General features: G+C 48.2%; 2 protein-coding genes across 2 annotated transcripts; both read left to right on the forward strand.

Annotated features, from left to right (window-relative positions):
• Nucleotides 1–506: 506 nt before the first annotated feature.
• On the forward strand, nt 507–10,679 carry LOC117035448 (uncharacterized; the record flags this gene model as incomplete). Its single annotated transcript, XM_033129308.1, is given in 6 exon segments — nt 507–883; nt 885–1,572; nt 1,575–2,091; nt 2,094–4,317; nt 10,405–10,516; nt 10,578–10,679. Coding segments are annotated over 6 exon segments (4,020 nt in total), but the record flags the coding sequence as incomplete, so codon positions are not given.
• On the forward strand, nt 10,410–23,187 carry LOC117034587 (zinc finger protein 264). Its single transcript, XM_033127717.1, has 4 exons — nt 10,410–10,780; nt 12,432–12,558; nt 16,016–16,105; nt 20,074–23,187. The coding sequence occupies exons 1-4, from the start codon at nt 10,745–10,747 to the stop codon at nt 21,696–21,698; spliced, it is 1,878 nt and encodes a 625-aa protein (XP_032983608.1). The 5' UTR covers nt 10,410–10,744; the 3' UTR covers nt 21,699–23,187.
• Nucleotides 23,188–25,259: the final 2,072 nt, after the last annotated feature.

A 25,259-nucleotide genomic window follows, 5' to 3' on the forward strand; every position in this document is an offset into this window, starting at 1 on the left:
AAAAGCCGGAAGGTCCGCCCCTCCCCCTTAAGGTCCTGACCGTTTCGGGACCCTCCCGCCAGCCGGCGGTGCCCACCGCCGGCCCGAAACCCCCGGAGAAGCCGACCCAGGGACCCATCCTGCAGGAAGGGGCACACATATATCCCTCCCTGATAGACCTAGATCTGGAAGAGACCCCCCTCCTTCCGCGCCTGTGGCGCCACTCCAGCCTGAGGCTGCTGCCCCTTCCGAGCTGCCTCACTCAACCGCCTCCCCGACGGCTCCCCCTCCCCGGGTACCCCTACCCCAGCTCAAGGACTGGCGAGGGGATTGAGGCCTCGTAGACGCCGGAAGAAACCCCGGAGGAGGAACCGTCCTCCTCCACCTCCGCTGGGGCGCCGATTCTCCCCGTGCGAGCACTAGGAGGGACTGGTCCAGATGGGGAGCGAGCATACCAGTACTGGCCCTTTTCAAGCAGTGATCTGTACAACTGGAAGGCCCAAAACCCTCCTTTTTCTGAGGACCCGAAAGGCCTAACTGACCTGTTCGAGTCTGTCATGCACACACACAGTCCCACTTGGGATGATTGCCAGCAGCTTCTTAAGACCTTATTCACCACCGAGGAGCGCGAGCAGATCCTCACCGAGGCCAGAAAGAATGTCCCCGGCGACAACGGGCGACCAACGACCTTGCCGAACCTGATGGACGAGCGCTTTCCCCTGAATAGACCGGATTGGGACTTTGAGAACGCAGAAGGTAGGGAGCGTCTCCGAGTCTACCGCCAGACTCTTATGGCAGGTCACCGAGCGGCAGCACGCCGCCCCACCAATTTGGCCAAGGTAAAGGCTATAATGCAAGGGGAAAATGAAAGCCCGGCCGTGTTTTTAGAATGCCTCTATGATGCTTAGACAGTACACCCCGATGGACCCCCTGGCAGAGGAGAACCAGTCGGCTGTAATTATGTCCTTTATAAACCAGGCTGCCCCAGATATTAGGAAGAAATTGTATAAACAGGAGGGACTGGGAGAGACGTCCATTCGGGATTTGATGAAAGTAGCAGAGAGAGTCTTCAACACTCGAGAGACTCCCGCAGAAAGGGAGGATAGAATTAGGAAAGAAAATCAGGAATTACAGGAACGAATCAGGAAGGAAGACAGAGAGCAACAGAGTAGGGAAAACAGGAGGCAGCAGAGGGAGATGGCCAGGATCTTGTTGGCAGGCGTGCAAAGCACAGTCAGGGCGGGACCGAGTCCAGCCGGACCAGCCCGACCATGGAGACCGCGGCCCCGACTGGATAGGGGACAGTGTGCAAACTGCAAAGAATATGGACATTGAAAGAGGGAGTGCCCCAAGCGCCAGGGCCAAACCGGGCAAGACGCACGGGTTCTGCTGGCGGGAATGGACAGTGACTAGGGGACAGTGACTAGTTAGTTACCCGAGTCTTGGGTAACTGCGTATGTGGAGGGGAAGCCAGTAAAATTCATGGTAGACACAGGAGCCCAGTACTCAGTTTTGAACAAGCCTACGGGGCCCTTATCTCAGAAAACCAGTTTGGTGCAAGGGGCAACTGGGTCCAAGGCTTATCGGTGGACCAGTAGGCCAGTAGGCGCCAAGTGGACTTAGGCCGCCACCAAGTGACCCACTCCTTCCTGGTTATCCCTGAATGTCCTGCCCCCTTATTGGGGCGCGATCTCCTGACTAAGATTAGGGCCCAGATCCACTTTGAGCCGGATGGCATCAAGGTATTGGATGGCCAGGGACAGCCCCTCCATATCTCGACCCTGTCTCTTGCGGACGAACATCGCCTGTTCGCCCTGCAAGACAACCCCTACAACCCTCCCTCTACAGAATGGCCCCGTGATATAGATTATTGGCTTAAAACGTACCCTCAGGCGTGGGCGGAAATAGCGGGTGTGGGCCAGGCGGCCCACCGAGCACCAGTAGTGGTGGAACTTAAAGCCTTGGCCCAGCCTATCCGGATCCGCCAGTACCCCATGTGTGCAGAGGCGCGGAAAGGGATTGCCCCACACATTAACCGTCTACTGGAAGCTGGAATACTGAAACCTTGCCATTCTGCCTGGAACACCCCACTTCTCCCCGTTAAGAAAACGGGGGGAAAGATTATAGGCCAGTCCAGGACCTGAAGGAAGTGAATAAGAGGGTCGAAGACATCCACCCCACGGTCCCTAACCCTTATACCTTGCTAAGTCACTTGCCCCCTTCACATGTCTGGTATACTACCTTAGACCTAAAGGATGCTTTTTTTAGCATAGCCCTGGCACCCAGCAGCCAACACATTTTTGCCTTCGAATGGCATGATGGCAATATGGGAACCCCCGGGCAGCTGACCTGGACTAGACTACCGCAAGGCTTCAAAAACTCTCCAACTCTGTTTAATGAAGCCCTAAATCAGGATTTGGACTCGTTTCGCCAGAGCCATAATTCAGTTACGCTCCTGCAGTACGTAGATAACTTGCTTCTGGCGGCCCCTTCCGAGGCCGAATGCCAACAGGCCACTGGAGACCTCCTCCAGGAGCTGGGGCAGTTGGGCTATCGGGCCAGTGCAAAGAAGGCTCAAATATGCAGGCAAACAGTCACCTACCTGGGGTATAAGCTGAAAGAAGGAACCAGATGGCTGACAGAGGCCATGAAAGAGACTATTCTTAGACTTCCAGTCCCGACCTCAGCCCGAGAGGTCTGTGAGTTTTTAGGGACGACAGGCTACTGCCGGCTGTGGATTCTGGGGTATGCTGAAATAGCGAAACCTCTGTATGAGGCAACCAAGGATAAGGTCCCTTGGGCCTGGGGGTCAGGCCAACAGAAGGCCTATGATGAACTCAAGGTCACTCTCTTGAGAGCCCCGGCCCTGGCATTGCCAGACCCCCTGAAGCCCTTCACTCTCTTTGTTGATGAGAGAAGGGGAATAGCAAAAGGAGTGCTAATGCAGCGTCTGGGGCCCTGGAAACGTCCGGTTGCCTATTTATCCAAGAAGCTAGATCCAGTTGCAGCAGGATGGCCCCCGTGCTTAAGGATCATTGCGGCAGTAGCCCTAATGGTGAAGGATGCCGATAAACTCACTTTTGGGCAACATCTGAAGGTGGTGACCCCCCATGCGATCGAGGGGGTCCTGAAATACCCCCCTGGTAGGTGGATGACCAATGCCCGCCTAACCCATTACCAAGGACTCTTGCTAGATGCACCCCGGATCATCTTCGCTGAACCCACCGCTCTGAATCCAGCCACCCTGCTGCCAACCCCGGATCTGGGAGCTCCCCTGCATGATTGCCAAGAGATCATGGCAGAAGTCACCTAGGTGCGCCCCGACCTCCAGGACGCCACACTACCCAACAGTGAGTTGGTATGGTACACTGATGGAAGCAGCTTCATTATAGATGGTGTGCGGAGGGCAGGCGCAGCGGTGGTAGACCAAGGCGGGAACATCATTTGGAGTGCCTCGCTTTCCCCGGGGACCTCAGCCCAGAAGGCCGAACTGATGGCGCTGGTGGAGGCACTGGAACGGGCCGAAGGGAGACGAGTGACTGTCTACACCGATAGCCGCTACGCCTTTGGCACTGTCCATGTGCATGGCGCTATCTACCGGGAAAGAGGCTTTGTTACAGCGGAAGGAAAGGTTCTGAGCAATCTCCCTGAGGTACGAAGACTGCTGATGGCCGTGCAAATGCCCCGGACAGTTGCAGTTGTCCACGTCCCCGGGCACCAGTCTGCCCGGACCCCGGAAGCTGAAGGAAACCGGCGAGCGGATGAAGCCGCCAAAACAGCGGCAGTAGCTTCATCAGCTTTAGCACTCACCCTGCCCACACCCGAGCTCCCTCGCCTGCCCCCGCAACCTGACTACACTCCGGAAGACCTGCGATGGATCCAGAGCCACCACTGCCCGGAGTCTGATCAGCAGGGGTGGCATCGGGATACAAAAGGAAGATTGATACTGCCGGCACAGCTAGGACTGTTTCTTCTTTCCAACCTGCATCAAGCCACCCACTTAGGAAAAAAGAAGTTGCTGACGATTCTCGAGTCCGCCCGCCTCCGGTTTCCCCGACAAGCAGCTCAGATCCAAGAGATCGTAGATCAGTGCGTTGGGTGCCAGGCTATGAAACCCAGTAGGAAAGGACCCCAACATACAGGTACGAGGGTACGGGGAAGAGCGCCGGGACGGAGTTGGGAAGTGGATTTTACTGAGGTAAAGCCTGGGAGGTGTGGGTATAAGTACTTGTTAGTAATGGCTGACACATTTTCAGGCTGGGTGGAAGCCTTCCCCACGAAACGGGAGACTGCCCAGGTTGTTGCTAAGGCATTACTAGAAGAAATTATTCCCAGATATGGGGTCCCCGAGGTTTTAGGCTCCGATAACGGCCCAGCTTTCATCAGTAACGTCCTACAGGGACTAGCCCGAGCGATAGGGACCAATTGGAAGTTACATTGTGAATATAATCCCCAGAGCTCAGGGCAGGTAGAGAGAATGAATCGGACTCTAAAGGAGACCTTGTCCAAACTAGCCATCGAGACTGGCGGGGACTGGGTGACCCTCTTACCCTATGCCATCTTCCGGGTCTGGAACTCACCATATGTACATGGTTTGACACCTTTCGAAATTCTGTATGGGGCACCACCCCCCATTATTGTTCGTACTCTACCAGATCATGACCCCAATGTGGCCCCAAGTTATCTGGCCAGTTTAAAGGCCCTGCAGGGGGTCCAGCATGAGATATGGCCCCTAGTGCATTCCCTGTATGAAATTAAGGACGCACCAAACCCGGAACATGGCATCGTTCCGGGGGATTGGGTATGGGTAAGGAGACACAGGTCCCAGACACTGGAGGAAAGATGGAAAGGTCCTTATGTGGTTATTCTGGTTACCCCCACTGCCTTAAAGGTTGACGGCATCGGGCCTTGGGTCCATCACTCTCACATGCGCCGAGCCAACCAGCTGGAGCAGACACAAGCTGAGGAGTGGACCGTGCGGCGACACCCTGATAACCCTCTGAAGCTGCAGCTCTCCCTACCTCGGGGAAGCGTCAAGCCCCCTGCCTCAGCCAACGATGAAATGGCTGCTAGCCCTAACTCTGCTCAACATCTGGGAGAAGAGCCACGCGGGGATCAATCCACACCAACCCCATAAGCTAACATGGATCCTAACGGACGGACAGACCCAAACAACCCTTAATAGCACTACACATACTGCCCCAGTCAATACGTGGTGGCCAGACTTGTTTTTCGACCTGCGTGACATTTTCGGCTCTAAACGTGGACGGCAGTATGACTACTCAGTCAGGTCCAAGCGGGCCGTAATCGACACCTCTCAAGGACATAGTGCACAAGGGTTTTGGGCCTGCCCAGGGAACCTAAGAAACAATTGGAAAACCTGTGGCGGCCCAGACCGCTACTATTGTGGTAGTTGGAGTTGTGTCACCTCCAATGACGGGCCCCGACAGTGGGACGTTGGGAACAGGGATCTAGTCAAATTCTCCTTTAGGGACCCCCACAACCAGGTACCCCAGGTACATGTCCAATTTAACCAAGACGCGGCACGAAAAGAGCGTGGTTGGTTATCAGGATTAACTTGGGGGTTCCAATTAGATATAGGCCGTTGGGCATGGATAGGCCCCCACCCCAGCGGTCTCCTAACTATTCGACTATAGATCGAAACGATCAGCACACAGGTAGGTCCAAATAAGGTACTGGCCCCTCTCGTCCCTACCAATAACCCAGGTATATCAAGGGATAAGGACACTGCAGGAAGGATCGCGGGAACCCAGCCAAAGACCTCTGTAACTCTTTCGACACCTGCTATGCAGGCAACCGAAGACTCATTGCGGAAACTGGTGCGCACTGTATACGAAACCCTTAATGCCACCAGTCCTCACCTCACAACCTCCTGTTGGCTGTGCTATGATGTAAAGCCCCCGTTCTATGAGGCAATAGGACTTAATGCCACCTACAACGCCTCTAACGGTAAGAACCCCTCTCAGTGTTCATGGGGGGATCGTAAAATTGGCTTAACCCTGCAACTAGTGAGCGGCAATAGGACCTGTCTAGGGAAAGTGCCCCAGGCTAAACAAAGTTTATGTGCCTCCATAGACGGCTCCCCTAGTTGGTAAAGTGACACTAAGTGGTTAATCCCCAGAACTGATGGATGGTGGATATGTTCAAAGACTGGCCTCACCCCGTGCCTATCTACCTCGGTCTTTAATGCCGCCAATGAATTCTGTGTCCTAGTAACTGTGCTGCCCCGCATCCTCTATCACCCTGAGGAGAGTATGTATTCGCATTGGGATGGTGACACAAGTACGAGAAGTAAAAGAGAGCCCATCACTGCACTAACCATTGCCATCCTGTTCAGTTTGGGAATAGCCGGAGCCGGGACCGGCATAGTTGAGCCGGGACCTGGCTACTCAACAATCAGGAATGACCTCCCTAAGGGCGGTCATAGATGAGGATATAGAAAGACTAGAAACCTCGATTAGTCATTTAGAGAAGTCACTCACCTCCCTATCTGAGGTAGTACTCCAGAATAGAAGAGGACTTGATTTGTTGTTCCTCCAACAAGGGGGACTGTGTGTCACGCTAGGGGAAGAATGTTGTTTTTATGCTGACCATACTGGTGTAGTAAAAGAATCCATGGCAAAGGTGAGAGAAGGGTTAGCTAAGAGAAAACGGGAAAGGGAAGCTCAGGAGAACTGGTTTGAGGCCTGGTTTAACAGATCCCCCTGGTTCACCACCTTAGTATCTACCTTAGTGGGCCCGGTTATCTTGCTTGTGCTTATTTTAACCTTTGGCCCTTGCATATTGAACAAGCTTATTAATTTTGTGAAAGATCATGTTAATACCGTCCAGCTCATGGTCCTAAGACAACAGTATGAGAGAGTGCCCGCCCCGAGGACCTCTACGGCTGGCCCGTACATGAGCAAGATTCCTCATTATGAACAACAAACGGGGGGCAAAATGTAAGAGACCGTTAGCATGAGAACTGCTATTTTAAGGTCAGGGTTAACAGCCCCTAGCTTGAAACAACCTAATTATAAATTCCAGGATGTGGGCAGTTGCAGCACGGAGACCAGAAGTCCTGTAGCTTATCTTATACTCCTTGTCCTGTAGTTAATCTTATATTCCTTGAAGCTATGTAAGTCCTGTAGTTTATCTTGTACTCTCTGAAGCTATGGAAAATTACTGAGTGCCTTGAAAATGCTATATAAACCCTTGGCTTTAAGTGTTTGGGGTCCTTGTTAAAACCTGCTGCGTCGGGCAGAGACTCGGACCCCAGCTGGCTGGAAATAAACCTCGCTGTGTGACTTGCATTATCGTGTGTGACCTCTGTCTGTCTGAGGGGGGACGATTCTGGACCTTAACAATATGTACATAGATATGTATACTTGTATACATAAGTGCATGTATGTACGTACACATACACATAAATATTTATAAAATATGTCTATCCTACTAGTTCTTTGCAGAATTCTTCATTCCTTGACCTAATTAACGTCCTGTCACCATACTTCTCTCTCACCTTAAAAATATTAAATCGCTTAAGGGCATTTTTTTGCACTCCCCGATTCCATTTCTCAATCCCTCTGCATCCCCAAATCATGAAAGATTCATTTTATTCTCTAAGCTCCACAGTGTGGGAAACCCACCACGGCCATCGACCTCTAAGATTGTTTAATATACCTCTGGGTGGACATTAAAACCCTTAACATGAGTTTCTTGGTTTCTTGTCGTCAACGACTTAATGAAATGTGGTTGGTCCAGGGCTCATGCTCTGTTCATTCTCCTCTCCAGTCTACACTCATTCCCTTGATGGTCTCATCTAGTATCATGACTTGAAATAATAGTGTAAGATAACTGTGGGGACAGAGCCCCAAAAAGCAGTTTCCAGGCTCTCAGCCTCATATAGAAAGGTGCTGGCTCAGGTAGTAGATGGCCATCAACTGTGATCAAATGGCCATCAGCTGTGGCTAGTTGGCCATCAGCTGTAACCAGTGAGCCATTGGCCACGAATATAACTGCCGTGGGTATGCTAGCAGAAAATGGGGGCTAGCAAGAAGCGGCGCAGTGAGGGTTGAGAATTGTGTGGCTCCTGTTTCCTGTGTCTCCAACCCAGCCGCCAGCGAGAGTATAGTGATGTGACTCCCCCACCTATGGCTCCGTGGGTTTTCATTTTTGGCCTAGCCATATCCTGCGTTCTTGTGTGGGGAGTGGGACCAGAGACCCCGCAGGCCGCCCCGCGTGACAACTGGTCCAGCGAGCAGAGTCCCCCGCATGACAAATGGCGCAGTGAGCAGGGTATGGTGTCAGCCGAAACTCTCTGGAATATACTGGAGCAGTTTACACGTATAAAAGCTCAGTTTCGCGAGCAGTTTCGCGAGCAGTTTTGCCGACCAAAGCCCTCCGAAGGGCAGTGGAGCAGTTTGTGCGTATGAACACTCAGTCTCAGGAAGACCAGGAGGAGCAGCTGCCTGAGAACTGGACACCCGTGGAGGGGTGGGAAGACGTGGACGGTTCCCCAACCAGCAGAGGCCAGAGAGAGCGAAGGTCGTTGCGGCCCTGTGACCTGGGAAGTGCTTGCTGAGGCAGCCCAGATGCAGGACTTGTAGTCCCAGGAGGAAATGCTTGCTGAGTCCTCCGTGGGAGCTGAGGGTGAGGTCAAGGTCATCCCTCACCCCCAGAACAGCCCTGGCGAATGACTATGGACTATGGGGAATTGCCTTCCATTCTTAATTTAATGGACCACTTGACTGTTTGGGAACATACCACCATGTAGTGGAACTGGCGGATGTTTGCTTTTGTGTCTTGACTGGCCGCCATCGAGAATATGTAAGCACCTTGACTGTGAGCTGTTGTTGTTCCAGCACGGTACCCTGGGGGGCCAAAGAGAGAGTGGCAGTGCCCTGAGAGCCCTGGCTGAGTCCAGGAAGTCTGGCTGTGCCCAGAGAGAGTGGCAGTGCCGTGAGAGCCCTGGCTGAGTCCAGGAAGTCTGGCTGTGTCCAGAGAGAGTGGCAATGTCCTGAGAGGCCCTCGCTGTGCCCAGGGAGACTAGTGGTACCCTAAGAAGCCCAGGAAGTCTGGCTGTGCCCAGAAGTACTGGTGGTGCCCTGAGAAATCCTGGCTGTGCCCGGGGAGACTGGTGGTACCCTAAGAAGCCCAGGAAGTCTGGCTGTGCCCAGAAGTACTGGTGGTGCCCTGAGAAACCCTGGCTGTGACCAGAGAGCTTGGCTGTGTCCAGGAAATAGCATTCACCTTCAGGCTCCTCGCACAGGGCCCCTCGCGGAAGACGCTTGTCGCGTAGATTGTGAGGCGAGAGCCTGTAGGGGTGGAGTGTGGGGACGGAGCCCCAAAAAGCAGTTTCCAGGCTCTCAGCCTCACATAGAAAGGTGCTGGCTCAGGTAGTAAATGGCCATCGACTGTGATCAAATGGCCATCAGCTGTGGCTAGCTGGCCGTCAGCCGTAACCAGTGAACCATTGGCCACGAATATAACTGCCATGGCTACGCTAGCAGAAAATGGGGGCTAGCAAGAAGATGGTGGCTGAGCCTGCAAGCGGCGCAGTGAGGGTTGAGAATTGTGTTGCTCCTGGTTCCTGTGTCTCCAACCCAGCCGCCAGGGAGAGTATAGTGGTATGACTCCCCTACTTACGGCTCCGTGGGTGTTCCTTTTTGGCCTCACCATGTCCTGTGTTCTTATGTGGGGAGCGGGACCAGAGACCCCGCAGGCCACCCTGCACGACAATAACCCCCAAATTATATATCCAGGCTCCAGCTAATATTCAGTCATAGGTTGAAATGCCTGTGACACTTTGTGGTTTCAGACATTTCAAATTGATCATGCTGGAAACGGGAGTCCTGAGTTTTCCTCCAGGCTTCCTCCCCTTGCGGCCTCCCCACCTCAAAGTATGGCAAATCCCCTCTTAGGGTGATCTGGGCCAACTGCGTGACTTAGAAGTTCATTCATAAGATAAAGGAGGTTCTGGATCCAACAAGGCCCAAGGGAGTGCACACGTGCACAACGTATGGAGGCGGGACTTCCGGCGCACTCCTCAGGAGGCTTCTTAAGCTACTCTTTCGTCTGTCTACCCCCAAGAGGATGCAGGAAACAGATAACGGGTATGGGCAAGTCACCAGGCGAGCCGAGGGCCCGACCATGTACCTTTACATTTGCAGTGAACTGGGCGAACGTCCGTGACTTCTAAGCCTCGATTTCTCCCGGCCGGTGGCTCATGCACCTTTTTTTAGGCAGAGGAAAACTTCCTGGTAAAGGCACTGCTGGCGTCGTCGGATGTTGGGGTGGGAGACTACACTACCCAGAAGGCTGTGCATCGTGTGTGTGTGAGGCGGCCGCTGGCCAATAACGGCCCAGGACAGGGACGATTCTGACGGCTTACGTGCGTGGGCGGGACTTCCGGGTTTTGCACAGCGGACGCCATTTGCCTCTGCAGTTCGGTTCCAGACTCCCGACTGGTCGAACAGTGTGCCAGCGCCTCTTCTCAGACATTTGGTCGGCTCTCCTTTCCGAGCAGGGGAAGCGGGTAGGAATCACCTCCGAGCCTGTGTACGGGCCTCGACTCCCCATAACGGGTGTGTCGCCAGGTCGTCCTCCAGGCCGCGGCCTCCCCGGGGCTTGTGCACCCGCCGTTCATCCCCGTAGTCGCCAAGGGCTGCCCCCTGGGTGTTGTTCGCCCTTTCCGCTGAGGACACTGCGGCTCGGAGAGCGACGATCAGTAGAGGTCGCCCGGGTGCTCGACCTTCAGGGTCTCATGATGGCGATGTCGCCGACCCACCACCAGACACAGGTGAGTGGACAAGGATTTCGGAATTTCTGCTTCTCGTTGTGGGTGGACACAGTTTCCCACGGGACTGGGAACCAAGACATCCACTGGTTTGTCTTCGCAGATGTCTTGTGTTTTGGCCGGTGGCGTTGAATTGCCACTTCGTTTGTCCCCAGTACTAAACGATGTTGGGCCTCTGATAGATGCTAAGTTGTTGAAAGAATGGATGACGCCTTTTCCAGGGGTTCCGTCATAATTAGAATAAATCTCAACCCCCACTGCGTTCTTAATGGATCCTCTTTAACCCACCTGTCCTCCTTCCAACAGGTGATCTTGGACATAAGGGTTAGAGGAGAGGGCATTTCCAGGCAGAGAAGTGCATGGACAAAGGCGAGGCATAGTGGTTGTTTAAGGAGGCCCAAGAGGGCCTGTGAGGTTGTCATGGTTCCCCCGGCTGCTGAGACTTGTGTTGGGAGGGTGACAGTGTGCCGGGTGCCCCACCCATCAGGCAGGATAGACTATGGGCAGTCAAAGACTTCTTCTCATGGCCACAGCCTGTGTTATCCTTAGCTATTTGTGGTCCTTGGTCCTGAAGTATTTTGGTCTCACCGATAAATGCCCTTAGGATTCAGGAAGGAAAAAGACTAGTGATTCATTGTGGAATCTCCCTGGGAGTCTGGGAGACCCAGGGGTTGTGGGGAGCTGGTTCAGGTCCTGCAAGTACCCAGGTAGGTGCCACCCTTTTAGGTGCCTCTCCTGTGAAGTCACTGGTGAGGCTCTGCTTCTCTGTCCATGTTCACAGATGTATTTTTAGGGGTGACAGGAACTGATTTAACAGCAAAAACTGGTGAAAATGCTTGACAGCCTCCTTACTGTGTATTTACTTCAATAACGGAGACATGCCGGGTTACTCTATTACACCCTTGTAGAGAGTAACCTGCGCTAAAATCTTGTCTCTAGTTTGTAACACATGAGACTTTGGGAGAACTGGTGGAACTCTCTTATCCTCAGGTCATTCATCGTGGCATGGAGGTGATGAGATGTTTGCCTAAGGCACTGTTGGAGAATGAATGAAAATCCCAAAGCACACTGAGCATTGAATAATTTCTATCTACATCTCACAACTGTTATTGGTGAAGTGAGACTATTATTGTATTGAGACTCAGGGAAATGAAGTTATGTCTCCAAGGTAACACAGTTGGCCAGTGTCAGGTTTCAAGAGTTTGAATGCAAACCACGAGAGACTAAAGAACTGGAGATTATTAGTCACTTTAACCAGGATGTGAAGCCCTCAGCATTTGGCAGGCAGTTGTAGGATCAGTAAGATTCAGGTATTGCTGTTGTTACCATTATTGGTGTCATTGTCCTTGTTTCCTCAGTCCTCTGACATCTTAGAGTCCTTACTGTCTGCATCTCATAGTCTATACTTCGTTTGCACTGTCTTGAGTGACTTTTCAATGGATTCCACATAGGAGGCTTCTCTTTTACGCTGTTATGTCCAAAGCATTGTCTACCTTGCTCGTGAGCCCAGCGTGGAGCTCGTCCCTCAGGAGGTGTTTGATGATGAGGGCCTTGATAGCTAGGGCCTTGATAGCTAGGGCCATGATGCAGAGTGAGCTCTGATTGCATGCAGTATCCAGGAGGCCAACTCTGTTACCTCTATTTCACATTCCAGGTGTCTGTGACCTTTGAGGATGTGGCGGTGACTTTCACCCAGGAGGAGTGGGGGCACCTGGACCCGGCCCAGAAGATCCTGTACCAGGAGGTGATGCTGGAAAACTGTGGACTTCTCGTGTCTCTGGGTAAGTCCTCCCCACTCTGCCATGGGGGACACCTGCCACCTCCTTCATTCTGCCTTCTGGCTCTATCTTGGCTGGTCAAGAAGGCCCCAGGAGCCCTCCCTCCATCCTACCACCAGGTTCAGTCATTTTCTAAACTCATTTCTTCCTGCCTGGTCTCCTGGTCTCTCTTGAGCAAGAAACAATTTCCCTCTGGCACCTAGAAAGTGGTGGAAGGAAATGGGGGTGTTCTGTAGAACCCAAAGGCAGGATGTCCAGTCGGGCCCAATGAGAGACTGGTATAGGAACTGGGGACGACCAGGACTACGTCTTGGCTCCTGGGTCTCCTCTCCTGGCTTCTCTCTGGGTCTTTTCGTGTCACTCTATACACAATGGCTTTTACTCAGCAAGTTTGTGATGGCCACCTCGGTCTCGGCTCTCTGTGGCCCCAGATTCCTTGTCTCTACTTCTTTGCACGTTTATATTGTTTCTTTTTCTTACTTTGCTGCTGGGCTCCCTGAGGCAGGAATGGCCACCCAAACCCATACTTCCCGGGATCTCTCACCCCAGTGCCCAGCACAGACTGGCCTGTCTGTGGTTCTTATTTCACATTCCAGAGAGGAATCTGACTGAGCCAGCCTGCTCAGCTCAAGCGTCCCCTACAGGCCAGTTGTCAGGGCGGTGAGTGATGGGATGTTGTCCAAGAAGAGGGTGAGCAGACAGCCATCCCCCCAGGAGGCCTTTGCCCTCGTTGCTACCGGGTATTATTCCGAACAACATGGTCTGGCTCTGGGCCTTCCTTTTATTTGGGTGTTTACCTCATAAGCTCCTGGGAGTTGCAAGTGGTCTCTGCTGTGAGTGGAGGCCTCCGTTTTTAGGGAGTCCCAAACAACCTCAGAGGGGCTAGACTTACATCTAGAGGAACAGTGGTGGCAGCACTGGCATCCTGACTGTGTGATTGTTTGGTTTTAGAGAGGAGACTCTTACTTAGAATGCTGAAAGACCCATTGGCCAGTGGGCTGTACAATTGCAAATGAATTGACAGACCTTCTCAGGTGTCTTAAAGGGGACCAGGAACAAGACATTTCCTACTCTTGTTATTTTACTTTTTCATTATACATTGAACTACCAGTCTCCAAGGATGGGATTCCTTATACCTTACAGGGTTCCTGGGGCAAATGCAAGAGCATAAGGAAAGCGACAGTGACAAGTTTTGCCCATGAAGCAGTTTAAGCCTCTTCTGTGCCATGCATCTGTGAGGGGGGCACCCCACGCCACGTTGCCAGTGGATCCCTGTACCCTACCAGGGACCAGTGTCTAGACTCTTCTCCAGGGACACCCTCTTAACAGGACAGGCCAGTGCGATCAGTCCTGCAGGATGGGGAGGAAGGGTGACTCCCCTCAGCAGCCACTGCCTGCGGAGTTGTTGGCTCAGTTGGTCATGCTTGTATCCCAACATAGTCTCTGGGGGGAACTTCAGCCTGCTGCAAAAGCCAGTTACCCAGCTACGTATCCTGCTTGCCCCTGGCATCACCAGCCCAGAGACTTGGTCTGTTGACAATGGAAAAACAGACTGAGGGGCCGGCCTGGTGGCTCAGGCAGTTAGAGCTCCATGCTCCTAACTCCGAAGGCTGCCAGTTCGATTCCCACATGGGCCAGTGGTCTCTCAACCACAAGGTTGCCTTTTCAATTCCTCCAGTCCTGCAAGGGATGGTGGGCATTGCCCCCTGCAACTAAAATTGAACACGGCACCTTGAGCTGAGCTGCTGCTGAGCTCCCGGATGGCTCAGTTGGTTGGAGCGCGTCCTCTCAACCACAAGGTTGCCGGTTCGACTCCTCAACTCCTGCAAGGGATGGTGGGCTGTGCCCCCTGCAACTAGCAACGGCAACCGAACCTGGAGCTTAGCTGCACCCTCCACAACTAAGATTGAAAGGACAACAACTTGAAGCTGAACGGCACCCTCCACAACTAAGGTTGAAAGGACAACAACTTGACTTGGAATAAAGTCCTGGAAGTACACACTGTTCCCCAATAAAGTCCCGTTCCCCTTCCCCAATAAAATCTTTAAAAAAAAAAAAAAGACTGAGGAGATCGGTCTTCCAGATAAAGTGCTAACTAGGCAATTGTTGTCCTTGCAGACCTAGATAACCACAGTTTTAAAACCAAGGCACACTCCTTCAAAACTGCTTAGGGTATAAAAATAAAGGTAGATTGTTGAAGGCACATACCATTACTGATATTATTCCATAAATTCATTTCGATTTTAAGGCACATAATGCATTTAAACTGCTTAGCACAGTCCTGGGGATATGGTTACACTATATAAATGTTACAAAGCACCTGGACCCAGGAGCCACACTTCAATGAAGTCTTCTTAGAAAGTGACATTTGAGCTGAGATCCAAAGAGTTAGAGTTAGCTAGAAGGAGCTAGGTGGGAGTCAGAACAGCTTTCCAGGTAGAAGGCTGACGTGCAAAGGCCCTGAGGTCACACGGAGAATGATTTCTGACAGCGCAAAAGGACAGTCTTGTTCACCTTCCCACTGCTCCGTCACTGAGCCCTGTGCTGGGCACATGGCAGACATGAGTGAACATTTGTTTAGTGACAACTGATGGACCCTCGGCTGTGGTTCACGATCTCCCAGAGGCTGCTTCTGGTGCCTTTCACTGACTTCTCACAGACCCTGCATTTGTGCTTGACTGCATGTGACAAACCAGCTCAGTCTTCATCCTGAAGGCAATTTCCTATCTCCTAAGAAGTGTTAAGTGGGGCTGGATCCTGGCTTGGTGGGTGCCGACTCAGTGTCTGTGTCTTTGTTTCCTGTTCTTGGTCTGGGTACTTAAACAGATTCTCTCACAGAAGTCCCAGAATGCTGCAGGAGCAAGCGGAGCTGCAGGTCCCCTCACTCAGCCATCCTGCAGTGACATTTTCTCCCCACAGAGTGGCTTGTGTAGTTCACTGCCTACCTCAAACTACTGGTCACTGAGGAGGCCACCTGCAAGTTGTGGACACCAGGGATTTTAACCCTCCCTTGATGCCAGATCATCTGGAGAGGCTTTTAAATCTGTTTCCTGGGCCTCACTTGCGGAGGTTTGCTTTCAGCTGGATGTGAACCAGACACCCCAGGAGTTGTTGACACACAGGCGGTGGAGACCCACTTACTTGGATTAATTAGAGAGGACCCTCTGTAAGAAGGGGGTCGGATCCTCTGGGTCTCACGGAGACAGCTAAAGAGACCTGGAATTCCATGCGATGGAATCAAAGGGAGTGGGTGCTGCTTACACATCCAGCATCACTCTCTGTGGTTTATGATCCCAACGACAGTGTTTGATCTCTTGCTTTCCAGGTCGCGTGTCAGCATTTTGCGTGGATGGGAGCAGCTCCATTCTGAGGTGTTGTCCACATCCTGAACTCCCTGACTAGACTGACAGGTTTTATTTCTTTTCACAGAAATCCTTATGTGCTCTTTCTCCATGAACAGGGTGTCCTATTCCCAGACCTGAGCTGATCTACCACCTGGAGCAGGAGCTATGGACAGTGAAGAAAGACCTCTCGCAAAGCACCTGTCCAGGTAGGAGCCAAGATATGGGCAAGTGGGAGACCCTGCAGGCTTGAGACCTCGAGGAGACCACTGTCATGGATCCCTGGGGAAGCTTCTTGTGGCCTGTCTGGTGGTTTGGAAGCCATGGAGCCCTTTGATCCGTGGGCCCTCTGACCTCATGGAGGACAGAGGTGTGTGAGCTAAGATCTGTCTTAGGCTCAAAGCCTGACTTGCCGACTCCCAGCTCTGTGGTCACAGTGAAGTTACAGGATCTCGCTGTGTGTTCGTATAAGCTAAAAGTAGCTACCAGATCAGACAACTCCAGAATCTCAGTGCTCAGCATATGGAAACTGTTTCCCTCACTCCCCCTGGGGTGGGTCCATGTGAGTCAGCGGGGAGCTGTGTACCACACAGTTATTCGGGGACCCAGGTCTTTTCTGTCATCAACGTGTGGCTTTCACGTGTCCTGACATCCTGCAGCTGGCAGAGGAGAATGGAGAGAGGAAGGGGGAATGTCACACCTACTCCCACAAACATCGGGTTCCCCTCACATCCCCCTGACGAGAACTAGGCATTCAGGCACACTTGGGTGTGTGGAAGTGTGGTGAAGCTGTGTGTCCAGTGTGAGGAGCTCAGGGTTTGATGAGTGTTGTCTGCTACACTCAGTGTGTTCCTGGAAGATGCTGGTAATCAGGGTTTCTGTGTCATGGGGTTGTTTGGGGCTGTAAGCACATCAAGCATTTATGCATAAAACTGCTTAGCACTGTGTCTGAGCCATAGGAAGTGGTTCATGAAAAGTAAGTTGTTGGTACTTTTCATGTCCTGTTAGTCCTAGTGAGTGATGTAGCTCACATTTCCCTCTGAACTCTGAGGAGAGGGGTCTTTCTTCCTCTCCCAGTTATTCTCTCCAGATCTACTCTGCCTATCCCCCTTCTCCATCCACCCATCCTCTGAGCATCAGCCAGAAACACAGGCACTCCCTCTCCCTATGTCTTCCTGCACCTCCTGTTGAGAAAAACCTTAAGGTGATATTTGACCTTCTTTGCCCCACATCTGGGCTGCTGGGGGTATTGGGCCATGATATGTGGAGATTGGTGCCACTGCAGTGCCATGTTCTCTCCCCTCTATTGGTCCCTTGGGCTGCTCAGTCAGCCTGTGAGTGTCTGTTCGTAGCCCATAATTAGCCCCTCAGGACTATTCCAAGCCTTCTGCCCTTTCCTCAGTCCTAAATCTCCACTTGAAAGTCTCAAAGGCACTCCATGTCAGCATGCCTGGCTCGCTCCTCCCACCAAGTTTCAGTGAAGGTTTTGCCTTCACAGAGACTGGACTCTGCCTCAGTGAACAACATACGTAGCTCCACCTCCAGCCATGCCTGCGTCCAGTCATCCAGACAATGCCCCCTTCCCACACATGTCTCAGGGTGTCAACAAGACGTGTCAGCCAGTTTCCACGTTGAAAGAAAAGACTACCACCTCCTCCTGTGCCTGAGCCTCACCCTGACACGTTCATTTACTCGTGTGTCTGTGACTTCTCCTTTCATCTGTTGGTGAGGTCTTGGTCCTGACCATGAACCAGAGTTCAGATCACACCTTTTCAGGGAAATTCTTTTCTCATAATCTTCGCTTATATGGTTTTTTTGTAACTTCATCCTTTTTCTACTCAACATAAAAATATGCTCAGGTCCTTACATTGAAGAAAACAAATTAAAAAACGCTTCTGTCTCACATTGTATTCATTCACTCTTTGGGATGTTTAACTTTCTGCATCCTTTCACTCATAAACAGTTGCCAAGAGCAGTCATACTTACTGGTCACCTTGTGCATGGTTAGGGGTGTCCATGATGTTTCTTGGAGTGGTGATTGGATGACAGGCTGTGAAAATTTCCAAGTTTACACAGTAATTGCCATTGTTTTCTCAAGGGGCTATACCAGTTCACAATTCTCCCAATAAGAATAGGACTTTCTATTGATAATATTCTGTCCACTCTTTGATAGTCTAAGGCTCCTTAATTTTTGCTTCTCAAGTAGACACTTAATTGTATCTCGTTGTCTTTAGCATCTTATTGGATTGTTCACCAATCTGTGTTTTGTCTTTGAAATGTCATTTAATGATAAATGCCTGTTTTTCTATTGACGTGTTTGCTTTTTTAATTTGTAGGGATTCTTTGTACATTCCTGATGCTTTTATCAGTTTTATACCATGTGTCCCTGAAAATAAGACCTAGCCAGACAATCAGCTCTAATGCGTCCTTTGGAGCAAAAAATTAATATAAGACCTGGTATTGTATTTTATATTATGTTATGTTATGTTTATTACATTATATTGCATTACATTATATTATACTATATCTGGTATTATGTTATGTTATGTTATACCCAGTCTTATATAAGACGTGGTCTTATTTTACTATTATTTTACTTATGTACTATTACACTATTTTACTTACATATTCTACTTATAGTAAAATAAGACTGGGTGTTACATTAATTTTTGCTCTAAAAGATGCATTAGAGCTAATTGTCCGGCTAGGTCTTATTTTCGGAAAAACACGGTAGATGCTACAGATACAATTTTCTGTTTTTAAATTTTATTTTCACTCTTTAAAGTATATTTTGTTGAAGAGAGGTTCTTATTTTAGTGTAGTCTAATTTTTGATATTTCTTATATGATTAATGATTTTTTGTCTTGCATAAAAATCTTGCTTTATCCCCAATATCAAAAAGATATTCTTGTTTACTCTCAAAGTTTTAAAACTTAGCATTTGACATTTAGCTCTTTGATCTGAAGTAGCATTTGAGTACAGTGTGAGATAGGAATGTGATTTGGTCATTCGCAGAGTGTCACCAATTTTTCCAGCTCCTTTTACTATATATATTCTGTCTTTCTACGACCAAGCTGCTGTGCCTCCTCTGCCTTCACAGAGTTAGCCAAACTCAAGGTTAAGGACACAGAACTCATGACTGCCATGTCTACCCAGGTCTTCTGACACCAGCTACAAGTTCAGGGATTTCCTAAAACCACACTTGGGTTTGATGATTTGCTAGAAAGACTCAGAAAATGCTCTAAAACCTATTATACACACTATCGTATTTATTATAGACAAAGTATACAAATTAGAAGAGATGTGGAATGTGGGGCTGGAAGTGTTCCAAACACAAAGCCCCTGTATCCTCAGCAGCTCGTTACCTCCTCACATTAACGTGCATGGAGTATTGCCCACCCAAGAAGCTCACCAGAGCCTCTGTATCCAGGTTTTCATTGAGACTTCATCACATAAGTACACTTGATCCAGTCTTTGTGAGTGGGACTCAGTCTGCAGCCCTCCTTCCCATTGCTGGGGCCCAGATGATATCTTGTGGCTCAAAGCCCCAAGACTTTCTAATTACATGGTTGGTCTTTCTGATGTGGCCAGATCTTACCCTGAGTCATCTCCTTAGCATAAACTATCTAGGGGCCCATAACGAGTTATCTTTTGTCATTAACTAGCAGGTGTATTTCTTGGGGCTCACCATGAATAACAAAGACACTCTGGAAATACCCAAAATTTAGAGGTTCTTTCCTTGCATTGGGACAAAGATCACACTTCTCTGTGAGGATGTTAATTTTGCATTAAACACTCCTGTCTTCCACTGGGGCTGCATTAGGTGCCCTTTCCTAGTGTTCTTGTAGCAAGTGGGATGTCCTTGTTCAGAGGAAACTTGCAACACATGCAACACACAGCATCGTTATTCTTTCTAGCCATGTCCAGTCTGGAATTGTGGCAGTGTCTCTACTCCAGATCCACTGTCCTCTCATCCAGCCATTCCCCTGGGTTTCCATTTTCACGGTGTCAACAGTCCAGGAACCAGGACAAAAATTGCAGTCCTGGGATTCAGAGGTAGCAAAACATACCAGGCACAGAGGCACTGTTTTCATTTTCATTTTTTTCACTGAGATGCTGATTTTGTTATGTGTTGAGATTACTAACAGGTCCTGTTGTGTACTGTATTGTATTTCAGGTGACAAAGAGAAATTGAAGACCACAGAACTTACCAGTTGTGAGCCAGTCCTGTCTGAGGGAGCCTTACTTCAGGAACAAGTAACACAAAAAGTTCCAGGGGAGTCCCAGGTGGACCAAACCAAGGATCGGAATGGGCCATCGGAATTGAAGAGAGGACACTTGACATCAGGAATAGACCTCCAGAAGGAGAAACTCCCTGGGAACCCTGAACATGGCTGCTTAAGGACAGCTTATGGTGTGTGTTCAAGGATTGTACAGGAGCCAGTCTCTCCAGGACGTGCTGTTCTTGACCATGACTCACATAAATCAGGTAAAGATCCCATGGTTCAGGAAGAGGAAAATATCTTTAAATGCAATGAATGTGGGAAAGTTTTTAATAAGAAACACCTTCTTGCTGGACATGAAAAGATTCACTCAGGAGTGAAGCCCTATGAATGCACAGAGTGTGGGAAAACGTTTATTAAGAGCACACACCTCCTTCAACACCACATGATCCACACGGGAGAGAGGCCTTATGAGTGCATGGAGTGTGGGAAGGCCTTCAACCGCAAGTCATACCTTACACAACACCAGCGGATTCACAGTGGCGAGAAGCCCTATAAGTGCAATGAATGTGGAAAGGCCTTCACCCACCGCTCCAATTTTGTCCTGCATAAGAGGAGACACACTGGAGAAAAACCCTTTGTGTGCAAAGAATGTGGGCAAGTTTTTCGACATAGGCCAGGATTTCTTCGACATCACATCATCCACAGTGGTGAGAATCCCTATGAATGCTTCGAATGTGGCAAGGTCTTCAAACATAAATCATACCTCATGTGGCACCAGCAGACTCACACGGGGGAGAAGCCCTATGAGTGTAGTGAGTGTGGGAAAGCCTTCTGTGAGAGTGCAGCCCTCATTCACCACTACGTCATCCACACGGGGGAGAAGCCTTTTGAGTGCCTTGAGTGTGGGAAGGCCTTCAACCACAGGTCGTACCTCAAGAGACACCAGCGGATACACACGGGAGAAAAGCCTTTTGTATGCACTGAGTGTGGAAGGGCCTTCACCCACTGTTCCACTTTTATCTTACATAAAAGGGCCCACACTGGAGAAAAACCGTTTGAGTGCAAAGAATGTGGGAAAGCCTTCAGCACTAGGAAAGATCTCATTCGACATTTCAGCATTCACACGGGGGAGAAGCCCTATGAGTGCAGTGAGTGTGGGAAGGCCTTCAACCGCAGGTCAGGCCTCACAAGGCACCAGCGGATTCACAGTGGAGAGAAGCCCTATGAATGCATGGAGTGTGGGAAATCCTTTTGTTGGAGCACAAACCTCATTCGACACGCCATCATCCACACTGGAGAGAAGCCCTATAAGTGCAATGAGTGTGGAAAGGCCTTTAGTCGCAGCTCATCCCTGAGTCAGCATCAAAGGATGCATTCTGGGAGAAACCCTGTCAGTGTAACAGAAGTGGGAAGACCCTTCACAAGTGGGCAGACTGCAGTCACTCTCCGAGAACTCCTTTTGGGGAAAGACTTTTTGAATGTAACCACGGAGGAAAATGTTTTGCCAGAGAAAACATCTACCACAGCATCTGATTGTACATACCAAAGAGAAACTCCACAAGTATCTTCATTGTGAGAAAGCCTTTTGTTGCGGATCATTACTTGTCATGTGAAGGTACATTTCAGAAATTGACCCAGCCTAGAGCCTTAGTCTGCATCTGAGAATTCAACCATGAGGGAGACACTAGTCTTACTGTGCACCAAGGAGAACCTTCACATACATATTTCTACTTAGTTTACACTGCAGTGTTATCTCAGGAAATTTTTTTAATCAAGGAGACTTAGAAGAGAAAATGCAATGAGATTTCTTTGTCAAGACTATGGCACTTTGTCACGGATTACTTACTTGGGGCAAGGGGAATGTTGTCTCAGGGGTAAAGGGCCTTGACCCTTTATGTGTCTTGTATACATTCATTGTTGTCCAGCGTCACGAGATTTAGATGGTTGAGGGCAGATATTTAAGGAGCTAAGGATACACATATGAATGGGCATATTCTATTGTATGAGTTAGGACTATTAAGGCTTTGGTTATTAAAAAACATTCTTTATGGGATTTTAAAACCTAATACATCTTAATCCCAATGTATTGTTTTCTGTAGCTGTAATGTAAATCTTTGAAGTGTGTAAAGTGATTCATTTCTCTTTATTATTTAAAATTGACTTAGCTTTCTTAATTCCTTTGACTTTTCATATGAATCTTAGCATAAGTTTGTCTAGTCTTACAAAAATAAATCTTGCTCTCATTTTGATAGAAATTGATTTAAATCTGTACATCAATTTGATAATTGGCGTGATGAACACAAACATGATATAATTGCATTTACTTAAGTAATTCTTCACTTATTTCATTAGAATTTTAAAAGTTTCAATATACTGGTTCTGATAAATTTTGTTAGGATTTGTACCTAGGTTTTTGTTTTCTTTCCTTTTTTTTTTTTTTTTTTTGAGTGATAGTAAATGGAATAGTTTTTTAAACTTTAGTTTTCCACATGATCTTTGCTGTTACACAGAAATGTAATTGTTCTGGTATCCACAACCTGAACTCAGTTATTATTGGCCATTTGTTTGGATAGAATCCTTGGGATTTTCTACCCAGAAAAGACAGCTGCAAATAGAGTTTTATTTCTTGCTTCCCAATTTCTATACCTCTTATTTCCTTTTCTTGTCTTACTACACTAGCTAGGATTTCCAGTAGGATGTTGAATAGGAGTAATAAGGAATGATATCCTTGATTGGTTTCTGATATTGGGGGAAACACTCAGTTTTTCATCATTAAGTACGATGATAGTTATAAGTTGTTTTCATAGAGTTTTCTTATCAAATTTAGAAAGTTTCCTTCTATTCCTAATCTGAGATTTTTTCTTTTGTTATGAGTATTGGATTTTGTTAAATACTTTATCTCCATTAATTGACATCATCTGATTTTTCCCTGTATGGCCTGTTGATATGATGGCATTGCATTAATTGTGTTGTGAATATTGAACTAGCCTTGCATTCTTGGAATAAACCCCATTTAGTTGTGGAGTATGATTCTTTTTACATACTATATTAAAGCATTCCATTTGATTATATTTTATTGAGCAAGTTTTCTAATTTCTTGAGTGATAATGTGTAGTTTTCATTGTTTTTTTAAAAACTGTCATTGGTTTTGGTAAGTATGGAACTACTGAGAGTATTGGTTTTGGTAAGTATGGAACTACTGAGAGTACCTATTTCATATTGGATAAATTGGATAGTTTGTTCTTTTCAAGTAATTGTTCCATTTAAATTTCTATTTTGTAGACTTATTTGAAGTACCGTGTTTCCTCGAAAATAAGACCTAGCCAGCCAATCAGTTCTAATGCGTCTTTTGGAGCAAAAATTAATATATTAATAAAATTAATATACTATATTTATTAATAAAATTATATAAGACTGGGTCTTATATTAATTTTTGCTCCAAAAGACGCATTAGAACTGATTGTCTGGCTAGGTCTTATTTTGGGGGAAACACAGTATTTTTTATCTTTTTAATGGCAGCAAGATCTGTACTTATATCCCATTTTATTCCTGATTTTGGAAATGTGTCAATCTTCTTAGACATTTATCAATTTTATTGATCATTTTGAAGAACCAGTACTTTATATCATTTTTTAATTCCACTAATTTCTGATCTTTATTATATCCTTGATTGTACTTTGCTTTGGTTATATTTTGCCATTTGTATTTTTTGAGATGGGTGTTGACATTATTGATGTGAAACGTTTTTTTCCTTTCTAATGTAGGCATTAAGTACAGTTGATCCTTGAACAATGCAGGGATTAGGGGCACTGACCCCCCCACACACACAGTTGAAAATCCACATAAAACTAGTACCCCTCTACATACACGGATTCCCAACTACAGATCAAAAAATACAGTTGGCCCTTGAATAAGGCAAGTTTCTGCATATGAGTGGACCCATGCAATCCAAACCTGTGTTGAAGGGTCAACTGTAAATTTCCTTCATAGCTTCATTCCATAAGTTTTAATTACAACTTACTCAGTTCTGAGTATTTCTTGATTCCTTTAGAGACTTCCTCTGTAGTCCATGGATTATTTAGAAGTTTAATATTTTATTTCCTAATGTTGGTAGTATTTCATGCTGTCTTTTTGTTTTTGATTTCTACTTTATTTTGCATTTGGCTTGACTGTTTAAATTTGTTGAAGTTTTTTTTTTATGACCCAGGATATGGTTTATGTTCTTGAATGTTCTGTATGGCTGCTTGAAAAGAATGTGTTCTGCTCTCATTAAATCAGGTTTCTGTAAATGTCTGCAGGATCCTATTGATGGTGGTGGTCAGATTTTCTAAATCCTTACTGATTTTTTTGTCTACCGTGTTTCCCCGAAAATAAGACCTAGCTGGACAATCAGCTCTAATGCATGTTTTGGTCCAAAAATTAATATAAGACCTAGCCTTATATCATATTATAGACCTAGTCCTATATTATAGTAAAGTTAGACTGACTCTTATATTAATTTTTGCTCCAAAAGATGCATTAGAGCTGATTGTCCAGCTAGGTCTTATTTTTAGGGAAACACGGTACTATTTCTGTCAGTAGCTGAAAGAGGGGTGTTGAAGTCCTCTATTATCCTCTAGTATAATTGTGGAATTGTCTTTTTCTCCTTTTTTGTTAATGTGATGATAGTGGCCAATATTTTTCCCCCCTTCTACCTCCCCCTGCATTCTGGTTCAAGCCATTGTTTCTCAGTCTACTTGTGTAAGACACAGCTCCCTGCCCCATGCTGGTATTATGAGCTTTGTGCTCCCCCCAGCTGAGGTAGTCGGTCGCCAGTTGGTCGGTTGCTCACAGCAGCTCATGGCGGCTCACGCTGGCTGCTCACGGCAGCGCTCCAGGGAGAGCTGTTCACAGTCTTAGTTGTAGAGGGTGCAGCTCACTGGCCCTGTGACCTCGGTGTTAGGAGCACGGCGTTCCAACCACTTGAGCCACCTGGCCGGCCCCTGTTCCTCCTTTAATTTCTATTAAGTTTTACTTCATGTATTTTGAAGCTCTGTTTGGTGCGTATACATTTAACATCTCTGTGCCATTGCGATGTAGTGACCCTTTTATCATTATTTGGTATCTATTTTTACTTCTGTTCATTTCCTTGCCTTTG

This window comes from Rhinolophus ferrumequinum, chromosome 15 (genome assembly GCF_004115265.2).
Source record: "Rhinolophus ferrumequinum isolate MPI-CBG mRhiFer1 chromosome 15, mRhiFer1_v1.p, whole genome shotgun sequence".
Taxonomy (NCBI): domain Eukaryota; kingdom Metazoa; phylum Chordata; class Mammalia; order Chiroptera; family Rhinolophidae; genus Rhinolophus; species Rhinolophus ferrumequinum.